Here is a 13,786-nt window from a genome sequence, read left to right as displayed (position 1 = left end):
GATCTTCCCGGACTGGGGCACGAACCCGCGTCCCTTGCATCGGCAGGCGGACTCCCAACCACTGCGCCACCAGGGAAGCCCTGTTGGAAGATTTTAAAATCACAATCTCAATTCAGTTTTTGTGATTGGTCTGTTTACATTTTCTGTTTCTTCCTAGTTCAATCCTGGAAGGTTGTGCTTTTCTAAGAATTTGTCCATTTCTTCCAGGTTGTCCATTTTATTGGCATATAGTTGCTTGTAGTAATCTCTCATGATCCTTTGTATTTCTGCAATGTCAGTTGTTATTTCTCCTTTTTCATTTCTAATTCTACTGATATGAGTCTTCTCCCTTTTTTTCTTGATGAGTCTGACTAATGGTTTATCGACTTTGTTTATCTTCTCAAAGAACCAGCTTTTAGTTTTATTGATCGTTTGCTGTTGTTTCCTTCATTTCTTTTTCATTTATTTCTGCTCTGATCTTTATTATTTGAGATGTTTCTTGTTTCCCGAGGTAGGATTGTATTGCTGTAAACTTCCCTCTTAGAACTGCTTTTGCTGCATCCCATAGGTTTTGGGTCATCGTGTTTTCATTTTCATTTGTTTCTAAGTATTTTTTTATTTCCTTTTTGATTTCTTCAGTGATCTCTTGGTTATTTAGTAGTGTACTGTTTAGCCTCCACGTGTTTCTATTTTTTACAGATTTTTTCTTGTAATTGATATCTACTGTCATAGCATTGTGGTCGGAAAATATACTTGATGCGATTTCAATTTTCTTAAATTTACCAAGGCTTGATTTGTGACCCAAGATATGATTTATCCTGGAGAATGTTCCATGAGCACTTGAGGAGAAAGTGTACCCTGTTGTTTTGGGATGGAATGTCCTATAAATATCAATTAAGTCCATCTTGTTTAATGTATCCTTTAAAGCTTGTGTTTCCTTATTTATTTTCATTTTGGATGATCTGTCCATTGGTCAAAGTGGGGTGTTAAAGTCCCCTACTATGATTGTGCTACTGTCGATTTCCCCTTTTATGGTTGTTAGCATTTGCCTTATGTGTTGAGGTGCTCCTATGTTGGGTGCATTATTATTTACAATTGTTATATCTTCTTCTTGGATTGATCCCTTGATCATTTTATGTAGTGTCCTTCTTTGTCTGTTGTAACAGTCTTTATTTTATAGTCTATTTTGTCTGATAGGAGAATTGCTACTCCAGCTTGTTTTGATTTCCATTTGCATGGAAAATCTTTTTCCATCCCCTCACTTTCAGTCTGTATGTGTCCATAGGTCTGAAGTGGGTCTCTTGTAGACAGCATATATATGCGTGTTGTTTTTGTATCCATTCAGCCAGTCTGTCTTTTGGTTGGAGCAGTTAATCCATTTACATTTAAGGTAGTTATCGATATGTACGTTCCTATTACCATTTTATTAATTGTTTTGGGTTTGTTTTTTTAGGTGTTTTCCTTCTCCTGTGTTTCCTTCCTAGAGAAGTTCCTTTAGCATTTGTTGTAAAGCTGGTTTAGTGGTGCTGAATTCTCTTAGCCTTTGCTTGTCTTTAAAGGTTTTAATTTCTCCATCTAATCTGAATGAGATCCTTGCTGCATAGAGTAATCTTGGTTGTAGGTTTTACCCTTTCAGCGCTTTAAATGTGTCCTGCCACTTCCTTCTGGCTTGCAGAGTTTCTGCTGAAAGATCAGCTGTTAACCCTATGGGGATTCCCTTGTATATTATTTGTTGTTTTTCCCTTGCTGCTTTTCATACTTTTTCTTTGTATTTAATATTTGATAATTTTATTAATATGTGTCTTGGTGTGTTTCTCGTTGGATTTATCCTGTATGGGACTCTCTGCGCTTCCTGGACTTGACTGACTATTTCCTTTCCCGTATTAGGGAAGTTTTCAATTATAATATCTTCAAATATTTTCTCAGACCCTTTCTTGTTTTCTTCTTCTGGAACCCCTATAATTCACATGTTGGTGCATTTAATGTTGTCCCAAAGGTCTCTGAGACTGTCCTCAATTCTTTTCATTCTTTTTTCTTTATTCTGCTCTGCAGTAGTTGGTTTTTACCTTGCTCCTTCATCTGCTGTGCATTTCTCTGTCTTCTCATTTTGCTTAACTTACTGTGTTTGGGGTCTCCTTTTCACAGGCTGCAGGTTCGTAGTTCCATTAATTTTGGTGTCTGCCCCCAGTGGCTAAGGTTGGTTCAGTGGGTTGTGTAGTCTGGTGCCTGTGTTCTGGTGGATGAGGCTGGATCTTGTCTTTCTGGTGGGCAGGACTGCGTCCAGTTGTGTGTTTTGGGATGTCTGTGACCTTATTATGATTTTAGGCAGCCTCTCTGCGATTGGGTAAGGTTGTGTTCCTGTCTTCTTAGTTGTGTGGCATAGGGTGTCCAGCACTGTTGCTTGCTGGTCGTTGAGTGGACCTGGGTCTTATCATTGAGTTGGAGATCTCTGGGAGAGCTTTTGCCGTTTGATACTGCATGGAGCCAGGAGATCTCTGGTGAACCAATGTCCTGAACTTGGCTCTCCCACCTCAGAGGCACAGGCCTGACACCCGGCTGGAGCACCAAGACCCTGTCAGCCACACGGTTCCAAACCCCGGAAATCCACACTGCAGAGGCCCTCCTTTCAATGTACTGCCTTTCCCCTTCCGTGCAGGTCCTGGTTATCCATTTTTATTGTTAGTTTAAAAAGGTGTTAAAAGACCTTCCAAGCAAAGAGTTTTGGAGTTCATGGTTCAACCCATGGCTAATGGCAATAATACTGTCCGACAGGATTCTAGATTTTGAGAACGGATCAGTTTTATGACTTCTCTCTGCATAAGCAGTCTCTTTGACCTTTGAGTAAACGGTAAGCTTCTTTTAGTACGTGTCCAAATTGTCACAGACAATTCATTCGTTCAGTTCATTTTTACTGTAGTTGACAGTGAATAACATTTGTCTTAGAAAAGGTGTCATTTCTTTTTCTAATGTTTTTTGCTCATCTATGCCTGGACACGTGGCAGAAACGCAATGGAAATAGTCCTTCACCTCAGCAAGCTTGTAGTCCTAATGCCCCCTGAAAAGATAGGTAATAAGCACGAAATGAGTCCTGTGGGAAGTTGGAGGGAGCAGGTAAATATCCTAGGAGAAGATGAGGAAGATAATGAGCAGAACCCACAGTTCCATTTCCATAAACTCCAAGCACTTACAGAAAAAGAAATTAGGTTAACATGGTGCTTATTCTTTCCTCAGTCAACTTGATAGTTTGGAATGTGAGCGAAGGATTGTGAGATGACAATTAAGCCAACTTTTGATGCCAAATGTAGGAATGAGGTGAAATGAAATTTTTTTGGTGGCTCTCCTTTGATTGCTCCCCGTAAATACTTCCTACTTTCTGATTTTCCTGAGTTGTATCAGTTGGCAGGACGCTAAGGAGTCCTGTGTTTCTCATTAAGAGTTGGATGCTTCGCTGAAGTTTTTGGGAGGTCATCTCTGGGCGTGTCTGCTTTTGGCTCTCTCCAGCAGCATTGTGAGCATATCCTTAGGGATGAAAATGTAATCCTTCATGTGACACATTTAAGTAAAGCCTGTATTCCTTTGCAAGAAGTAAATACCAGTACAGTACTTAATCCCCCCTACATCTGACCTGCATTTTCTTTACGTAAGATCGTGATGCCTGTGGCTCGTGGTCGGAGCTGTATGTCACGGAGGAGCATTCCAGCGGGATCACTAGCTCCCTCCCAGTGGCCTCCTTGTTGCTAAAGCCAGTGACCGCTTTTCACTGGACTGCATTTGAGTCTGTGGACGCTTCCGTGGCTCCCTTCGGAGATTCCCCTGTCACACCTCTGCCTGCTGTCAGGGTTTCCCTAACTTAATACTGCTGCTTCTTAGTTTCCCTTTGCTGTCTTCTAACTATTCCCTAAGAGACAATGTTCGTAACAATTCTGTCTTTATCCCTTTGGTACTCTGTTCGCTCCACTGACTGGTTGTCCCCGTTCCCATGCTTTAAATTACTCATTATCGATAATGATTTCCAGCCATAGAAGTAACCTAGTGAAGTCAAATGACTTGCCTGGGTTTAATTTCCAGCTCTACTGCTTACTAATTGTGTGGCCTGGGGCAGGATACTTAAAATTCCTGTGCCTTAGTGTCCTCATTTATCAAATGAAGATTAACCCAACAAATATAAAGCACAGAACCTAGCATATTAACTACCCCACCCACCCTCACTTTTATCTGGCGAACGCTTATTCATTTGTCAGGTCTCAGCTTAGATGTTACCTCCGCCAGGAAGCCTTCCCTGCTGTCCCAGGTCTACTTAGATCATCCTCCTGTGTGCTCTCATAATATAGTGTAATTGCCCTGTTTCCTCTGTCTCAGTGTTTCTCACATTCATTGTTAACTGCCGATTTATCTCTCCACGTCTCCCATCGGCCATAAGCTCTGTGAGGTCAGCACTGGAGTCCAGTGTGGTCGTCACTGTGTCCCCGGGGTCTAGTTACCTGGACACGGTGGTACTTAAGAAATATTTGCTGAAAGAGTGATTGATTGTATTGCTGTGGTGGACGGAGATAGTTGTATTACTTCTTTGTGGTCACATCGCTGGGTTTTACGGGTCAGAAAACTCTTTCATTGGTTTTGTTTTGGTTGAGTGTCCTAGACAATCTGGCTCACAGCATCTAACCCACAGAAGACTAAATTGTAAGGCAAAATAAGTTTTTAAACTTGTAACAGTGGTTAGAATATGCCAAGGAACAATTTCATGGGTCTTTACTTGGGAATGTAACATACGCCTGTCCCATTACTTAATTCTTTGATGTTGTGAGCCTCTGATGCTTGGCTTTGTAGGGTGTGTGCTCAACAGTGAGCTCCCAGAGCAGAGTTAACCTCCTTAGTGTGCTTAGGAGCTGTGGACTTATTCCTTCCAAATACTGGAAGGGTTGTTGTATGGGAAGGGAGAGGCTGAGTGTGTCTGTAGGAAGCTACAGGAATGCAGATATCTCCTCTTGAGGACAAAGAACTTGTCTAACTGTAAAAGCTATCAGGAAATAAATGGGCCACCCTGGAGGTAATGAGCCTCCAGCACAGCTTGTGTTTAAACATGGCTGGACAAGCCCCGGACACTGATATCTAGAAGGAGATGGATGAATGGGGACATTAGAATCCCTTCTAAAGTGAGAGTCTGGCCATGCCTCACCACCCATGGACCATTGACTTAGGCCTCGTGCCCACTTAATGCCCTCAGTAAATGGCCCTGGAAGAACAAATACCAAATTATCCATCAGCAAGAAAATGACATCAGCTTAATTATTTAAATCATTTTGATAATGATTTAAGTATCATTGATTAATTATTATTATTTAAAATTAATCATTATTTAATGATTAATAATGATTAATTATTAATAATTTAATTAACTATTTAAAAATGCCAAAGAATGGATAGTTCTTTGCCATTTCTTGAAGTTGATAGTGTTATTGGCACTACTGCTGAGTCACTTTTCTTTCTTGGCACTCTTGGTAAAGATAGGTCTATATATTGACTTTAGCTTAAGCACGGCCTTTGTGATGTGGGTAGACCATAAAAAGATCCAAGGAAGTTGAGTGATTCAGTGATTCTGGGGTGGCCTGGTCTCTACCAGTCTCCTCCAAGTTGGTTCTTGTACCATAGATTGATTGTGCATAGGTTGTCTAGAAAATATTAAATTTACTCTTCCTTTTCCCCCAAACCAGGATCACACCCACCCCTCTTGGAGAAGGGAAAAGTACAGTTACAATTGGGCTCGTGCAGGCGTTGACTGCGCACCTGAACATCAACTCCTTTGCCTGTCTGAGGCAGCCTTCTCAAGGACCGACTTTTGGAGTTAAAGGTAGTTTATTGAACAACTAGTATATTTTTCAGAGCAAAATTTATCACCAACAAATGTGGAATTACAACTTACTCGAGGAACTGGTACATTTCATCTCCACACGCACTCCTGCAGCCCTCCACCCCTCACCCGCCTCCCTGCACATTCAGTAGGTCACCCCAACATGATCCTCCCGCAGAGAGAGCTTCAGGGGGAGGTCTCAGCGGAGCCCCTCAGGAAGCCGATTCCCTTGCTTCCCTTGAGCAGTGCTTGGGCTCTTGCTCAGGACTCCAGCCTTGAGCAGAAGCCTTCCATTCCATCAGGACCTTCTTTGCCGAGCGGTGTTGAAACTCTGCTGTTCGTTTTGGTGTTTTGTCATCCCAGCCAAGCTAAAAGGTCTTTCCATCCAAACCGTTAAGAGATCCCTAGGTCAGCCCCAAGCCTCATGTCATCGGAGTTGCTGCGTGGGTCCTGAGGAGCTCCGGAAACTGGCTGTGGACCGGGAGGTGTGATGAACTTCCTCTGTGGCTGTGGTCGGGCTGCGATCTGGCACCTCCACAGTCACTAGTCCTTTTTCATGGATTTATCATGAACCATTCTTCAGCTCACTTTATAATAAATAGCCTTTACTGCTGCAGTTCCTGCTTGTTCTCGGTACTTTGTGGTTTTTAGCAGTATTATCTTTGTATTACTGTTACAAATATTAACAACTCCTAACTTTAAGTACTCTTAGAATGTCATACATTATGTAGTGCAGTGAACACTAGACGTGGACAAGAAGGCTGGGGTTTTATTTGTGGCTGTGTGTCTTACCGCTGTGTGACCTTTAGCCAGTCATAACTTCTCTGAGCCGCATGTGTAAAGGTGTAAAAGGTATATAGTACTAGGCTTACCAGATTATCGTGAGGCAAAATAGTGTATAAAAATAAGGTCAACTGTAAAATGATGTGGACACAGAAGGTATCATTGTTTGAAGATAGAGAAGTCTTTTTAACGTAATAACTTTACTATTTTGAGGGATAAGCAGCATGACAAATCATACATACTATTAACTAAAATAAACTGACGGAAGTCTGTAATGTGTAAGTCTGTTGATCAGGTAGATTTTATTTAGGAAAGTTTTTTTGTACTTTAAATGCACGTGCAAGTTAGGTGAAGCACAGCCACATAGATCTAATAATAAATTAACGAAAGAATCTCGTGTTCGCTGTAATGCCGTTTGCTGTATTCTGCTTACCCCCCTTTTAAACAAAGAGACCGAAGTCCTTAAATTATATAGTGGGACGTAGGGTGAACTTTCTTCACCTTCTGTTCTGCTTTGCCTGAGAGGTATTATTTCTTTGGGCTTGGGGAGCTGTGTCCCTGGGGCTCCTGTACTTGCCACCTCATTTCAAATGGTACCTGCTCTGTTGTTTAGGAGGAGCTGCAGGTGGCGGATACGCCCAGGTCATCCCTATGGAAGAGGTAAGATTCCAAGAGACATGTGTCTTGTGTCACTGTTTTTCCCTCCTGGAACCTTTTCTCTGTGCTTCTATAAGTACAGGCCCACAGTACTTTATCCTCGATCCCAAAGTTCTGAAGGCTCTGAAAACCGGAAATATTTGCCTGACCCATTTGGGGGAAGACATGACATTTACTGTTAATGAGCTACTTATGGGTTTTGTCTATGCCACTTGGTGTAAATATTCATATATTTTGCTGCAGAAATATTATTTTTGACTAATGGATGCTGACCTGGACCCTGCTTGGAATGTTTTATAAATAAATTATGTGTCCATCACACCACTTTTCTACATTCCAAAAAATTCTGAATCCCAAAACCCACCTCGAGGGTTCTGGATGAGAGGACGCAGAGCTGTATCTCCATCAATCATCTGTTATACTGCCAAATTCAGGAAGGCCTGGACTCTTCACTTCTGTGAACTGAGACTCCAGAATCAAATCCAGTTGCTCATCTGTATCCACAGGTTCCACATCCATGGTTTTGACCAGCTGCAGCTTGAAAATAGGAAAAAAAAATTTTCCAGAAAGTTCCAAAAAGCAAAACTTGAATTTAATGCACGCTGGTAACTATTTTCGTAACATTTACATTGTATTGAGTAGTATAAGTAGTCTAGCGATGATTTAGATTATACCGGAGGATGAGAGTGTGTTATATGCAAATACTACACTATTTTACATAAGGGATTTTGAGGGTCTGTGGTTTTTGCTATCTACGGGGTCCTGAAACCAATTCCCCATGGATACTGAGGGACAACCATAGTTCCAAAAAAAAAAAAGGTCCAAATAGGCCAATGGTGTCAATTCTTATTTCTACAAGACCAGTCTCTACACCCTGTATTAACGCTTCCTTGTCCCCTGGATTTAACCAGTGACCAGGTCCATCGGTTCCACTCTCCACATCAGCCTCTTGGCTCAGGTCCTGAGAAGTCTTCCTAAAGCCCACGTCCTTTTCTGTTGCCTGTGCGTTTCAGCAGTTACTCCGTCACTCTCCGTCCAACACAGCACGGCCGCTCCCTGTGTGCTGCCGCTCCGGCGGTCTCTCCACCCCCAGTGTCTCAGGTTCCCACGCCACCCTCCCTCTCTCCACCCTGTCAAACTCCTTGCCCTGTTGTCTCTTGGTTCCAAGTCTGGAATGTTCTTCCCTTCCTTTCCTGCCTTCCCTGCTCAGCTCACATTTCAAATGGTACCTGCTCCGTCGAGGTTCTGTTCCATCCCACGGATCCCCTCCTGCTCTGTGTTTACCTCCGTGTGGTCCCATCGGGCCGTGAGGAGGTAGACCCCCTGGGCCTCAGCACTTAGCAGTGTGCCCAGCACGTAGGAGGTGCTCACTAGGAAATATTTGTTGATTTTGTTGAAGGAATAGGAAAGGTTTTTTTTTTTTTTTTTTTTTTTTTTTTTTTTTTTTTTTTTTTTACCCACAGAGATGTGAGCATCATGGAAGCTAGAGGGAAATTTTGGATAATCTTCAAATATTGGGGGTGGGACTGAGAAAGAATAGTCAAGGCTTGGCTGAAAAAAATAGCCCCAGGCCTCACATCTGCAGGAGGATGAGTAACAAACCAGGAAGCTCCAGAGCCAGGGGGCCAGGTTGGGGATGGAGTGTAAGGAACATGGCCTGGGGAACAACTCAGGATTGTGCCATCGAGTATTGAAAGGGCCCTGGTAACCTGCTGTCATATGGCATCACCCGCATGGCCCAAGTTGAGCCTAACTGAGGGACAAGGTAGTTAGAACTATCTGAAGAAGTTAGCAAATTACAAACATGCCGATTCTACAAATAATAATCATGTGTGCGCATAAGATTAGAAGAAAAATAACGAAATAGAGAGTTGTGAGAGTGATACTTTTTTTCTATTTCTCAGGCTGTCACATTCTATATTATTCTTTTGCTACCGTGTGTTTTATTCCCTGCCTTATTCCAAAGTACATTTGATATGGTACTATTTTCTTAATTATAAAACTGCATAAAAGTACATGAAGAAAGAAAACCAAAATAAGGAATCCAATCATTAAGTCCATCAGAATTGTTTCACTCTTAACCTGAGAAAGGAAGAATTTGCAATAGAAAGTCTGTGCAAGTGTTCTTTGTTGTCAAGTGGAAGACTGACATTTTCTGATCTTCGGATTCAGGCTATATAAAACATATCCTAAGCATTGTAAGGGTATGTCATTAGCATAATATTTTGTTTATTCGGAAAGTCCTACAGTACTGCAATGGTTGTTTGAAACAAGTAGAAAGATATTTTCGTTTCATTTTATAGTTCAACCTTCACCTGACTGGGGACATCCATGCCATCACCGCTGCTAATAACTTGTTGGCCGCTGCCATCGACACAAGGATTTTGCATGAAAATACTCAAACAGATAAGGTGAGAAAGGCTCCTTGTTGGCCATTTTGGGCATCTTATCCTGGGATTCCTGGATTAAGGAATTCGTGAAAAAACTTCTGGAGTCAGAAAGTTCTCTGAAAATCTATTCAAAATGTTGTGAATTGTATATATGTCCTTATTTCTTAAGGAGAGGATCTATACTTTGGTACGGTTCTCAAATGAGTTTATGACCACTACCAAGTTATTGGGAGAATTATGCTAGTTGCACTTTTTAAGCCAAATTGTCTTCAAGATGAACCTTTAGTTTTAAAGGTAATTGGTAGACAAGTTCTCTGAGTTTCGCCCATGGGTGTAATCTCTGGTCTCTGCTAAGGGGGTTGGAGAGATATCTTTTTAAGATTCTGATGTTACAGGCAGCTATCCTAGATGCCCTGCTAAACAGGTCAGACCCCCTTTTTGGGCCTCAGGGCTGTAGGGTCTGAGAGGTAAATCACACACCTGAAGGGGACAGACTACTAGATGCTAATTCCTCATAGACGTAGGATGTGGAAAAAGTGGGAATTTCTGACACATTTTACAAAGGTCCTGACATCCTCCAATTAAACTAACTCCCTAGTGAGTTTTTTTTGTTTGTTTTTTTTTTTTTTTTTTGCGGTACGCGGACCTCTCACTGTTGTGGCCTCTCCCGTTGCGGAGCACAGGCTCCGGACGCGCAGGCCCAGCGGCCATGGCTCACGGGCCCAGCCGCTCCGCGGCACGTGGGATCCTCCCGGACCGGGGCACGAACCCGTGTCCCCTGTATCGGCAGGCGGACTCTCAACCACTGCGCCACCAGGGAAGTCCCCTAGTGAGTTTTTGAAGCCAAAAATAAATATAGAGATAAATTTTAATTTGGTAGTTATAAGGCTGTAAATCAAGAAATGTTATTTTCATACAAACTCTTTACAATGTGCATTATTGCAGATCTAGTCGGATTTATTAAAATGACAGAACTTCAGTCTAAATTGTTTACATTAACCAAGAATTTTAATAGGGTCTGTAATCTAAACAGTTTGGTTATAACTGTAATGAATTTTGTCATATTCTGTAAATTGTCCAAGTTCATGGTTGGCCCTTAAACTTTTGTGAGTTTTGTTTGTATTTTGCGTTTCTAGGCTCTGTATAATCGACTGGTTGCTTCAGTGAATGGTGTTAGAGAATTTTCAAAAATTCAACTTGCTCGGCTAAAAGTAAGTTTCTAGTTAACGGTTCTTTAAAAAGAAAATACCCTGGAAACAAATCAGAAAAATTGTCAGAACCAGAAATTTTGAACTTGATTTGATTTTGGTTTTCAGATGCTTTTTTTGGATATTGAACTGTAAATAGACAGAACAATGTAACAGAGATTGCCCAGAACTAGATGCCTGAGGCCTTGATCCTGCACCAAAAAGCAGGTGGACAAATTACGTTCACCCTTATAGATATCAGCTTCTTCATCTATAAAGCGAGAGCACCACTCTGCTGAGAACTCGAGTCAACTAACAAATGAGGATTGCCAAGAGTCTTCCTTTTTCATGACATTTCTTAACTTTCGAAGAAAGACTTTGAAAATTCATCTATTTCAGTTTTTATTGTAGCAAGATTCTAAGATTGTATTTGTGGATGTGCTCTTAATTCTTATCCATTTTACCATTTTCTAGTGCTGTTTGCTACTTAATGCCCTACTATCACATAGATTTTCCCTTTGCTTTTTTTCAGAGATTAAAAAATAACTTTAATGGTATAATCTACAGCCACTGGTTGGTGAGAATTGGTTTAAAAACTTCATCCCCTGGCTTCTTACTGAACCAAGTTCAGTTTGTTGAGAATAACGCACAATATGGTATCCTCAGCATCTCCAACGTTTATAGTTTGTTTCCCAGATTCTTTTCTTATACTTTATCAAAAACCACTTTGTTAGAGTGTTTTCTTTATAGAAAGAGATGCTTTAAAACTTTTAATATTTTTTCTTGTGGAATTAGAAATAACTTGAAAACATAGACATAATCGTTACTTAAATTATTGGTAGCTACTTCCCTGGTGGCGCAGTGGTTAAGAATCCGCCTGCCAATGCAGGGGACACGGGTTCGATCCCTGGTCCGGGAAGATCCCACATGCCTTGGAGCAACGAAGCCCGTGTGCCACAGCTACTGGGCCTGTGCTCTAGAGCCCGCGAGCCACAACTACTGAGCCTGTGCTCTAGAGCCTGCGAGCCACAACTACTGAGCCCGTGTGCCACAACTACCGAAGCCCACGCGCCTACAGCCCACGCTCCGCAACAAGGGAAGCCACCGCAGTGAGAAGCCCGTGCACTGCAGCGAAGAGTAGCCCCCGCTCACCACAACTAGAGAAAGCCTGCGCGTAGCAGCGAAGACCCAACGCAGCCAAAAATAAAAATAAAATAAATAAATAAAAGAGGAAATCGTTTAAAAAAAATTATTGGTTTTTGTATCTGAAAAGAACAGCTAGTGAACTGGAGCATCAGTTAGATGGAAGTTTTATGCCCCTTCTGTGCACAGCATGTGGTGACCACGTAGAGAGCCTCAGACCATGACAGACAATACGGCACTTATTCTTTGTGTACTGTCACCTGTTATTCGAAGGGTGTATTATTGCAAATATCTGTGTCTCCCATTTTAGGAGGTGTTTGGACTCATTCATTTATGAGTTGGAATAACCTACCATTTACTTGAAGTTCAGCTTAGTTTTTAAAAAGGCTTTACTGTCATGGAGAAGGTAAAAGTAGAGGGATAATTTGGTTCCATCTTGCTTTTTATTCCTTCTAAAACATATTTTGTTCTTCTTAATCTTTAGAAACTGGGAATAAATAAGACTGATCCGAGCGCTCTGACAGAAGAGGAAATGAGGAAATTTGCCCGTCTTGACATTGACCCCTCCACCATCACGTGGCAGAGAGGTAGGTGCTGGTGGCTAGATGGGGAGGGTGACATGTCTTCCAGCTGGAGCTCTTCATAAACGCACAATTGTATTTCTTCCCACTGTCTTCCTAGCTTGCGTTACATAATCCCTCCATTTATTTCGGTCACTTATTTTACCAGCCCCTTCTCTCATCCTTGCCTCCTATTTAGGAGAAAAAGCTGTACCCTTATCTCATCCCATTCACCCCATCTCTTCCAGATTTCCGAGGAAAATTACTTTTTTCCTGTCTCATCTCTGGCCTCCTGTATTCTCTTTGGGGGTAAAAATGTCTGTGTCTCTCCACTTAATTGTCCTGCTGCCCTCTCTACCCGCCATTCTAATTTCTTACTGTCTTCCTCACCACTAGCTCTAAGCAGCTTAGAAATTTGTATTTTCAGTGCAGAATCTTTTCTCTGAGTCTCATGCTTCCAGCTACTTACTAGAATCCCCTTCAGCACTTCAAATGTGTGGGAGAGGGACGTCTGTCCTGACCTCCCTGTTTTCCTCTTGGCTGTGACGCCCCTCACTTCTCCCGCACTGCCCTCCACAAGGGTGGGATAGTGGGGAAAAGCACTAAATGTGGAGTCAGGAGCAGTGAGCGGGTGTCTCCCCCTCAGCGAGTCACATACCTGTTCTGGGCCCAGGTCTCTTGGAGATGGAAATGGAGGCGGTAATATATAATTACAGGCATGTGGTAATAACACTTGATAAAACCTACCAAAGAGTTAGATGGTGTGTATTCCTTTTTTTTTTTTTAGTATTAAATCACCACTGCTTTTACTTTAGTACCAACTATGACAAGATTTTTTCCAACGTTTTTTTTTTTGAATTTTTTAATGTAATTTTATTTATTTTTTTATACAGCAGGTCCTTATTAGTCATCAATTTTATGCACATCAGTGTATGCATGTCAATCCCAATCGCCCAGTTCATCACACCCCCACCCCCACCCACCACTGCTTTCCCCGCTTGGTGTCTATATGTTTGTTCTCTACATCTGTGTCTCAATTTCTGTCCTGCAAACCGGTTCATCTGTACCATTTTTCTAGGTTCCACATACACGCATTAATATACGATATTTGTTTTTCTCTTTCTGACTTACTTCACTCTGTATGACAGTCTCTAGATCCATCCACGTCTCTACAAATGACCCAATTTCATTCCTTTTTATGGCTGAGTAATATTCCATTGTATATATGTACCACATCTT

The 13,786-nt window shown here is 41.8% G+C and overlaps 1 protein-coding gene across 1 annotated transcript in view; it reads left to right on the top strand.

Annotated features, from left to right (window-relative positions):
• The window catches only part of MTHFD1L (methylenetetrahydrofolate dehydrogenase (NADP+ dependent) 1 like), a 214,176-nt gene that overhangs the window by 57,249 nt on the left and 143,141 nt on the right, over positions 1–13,786 (top strand). The window contains exons 12-16 of the mRNA XM_024122544.2: positions 5,691–5,827; positions 7,224–7,270; positions 9,571–9,678; positions 10,794–10,868; positions 12,472–12,574. Coding sequence (XP_023978312.1) covers positions 5,691–5,827; positions 7,224–7,270; positions 9,571–9,678; positions 10,794–10,868; positions 12,472–12,574 — 470 coding nt within the window. The remainder of the gene's footprint in view (positions 1–5,690; positions 5,828–7,223; positions 7,271–9,570; positions 9,679–10,793; positions 10,869–12,471; positions 12,575–13,786) is intronic.

The sequence above is a fragment of the Physeter macrocephalus genome, chromosome 10 (assembly GCF_002837175.3).
Source record: "Physeter macrocephalus isolate SW-GA chromosome 10, ASM283717v5, whole genome shotgun sequence".
Lineage (NCBI taxonomy): Eukaryota > Metazoa > Chordata > Mammalia > Artiodactyla > Physeteridae > Physeter > Physeter macrocephalus.
This window is presented reverse-complemented; position numbering and strand designations above follow the sequence as displayed.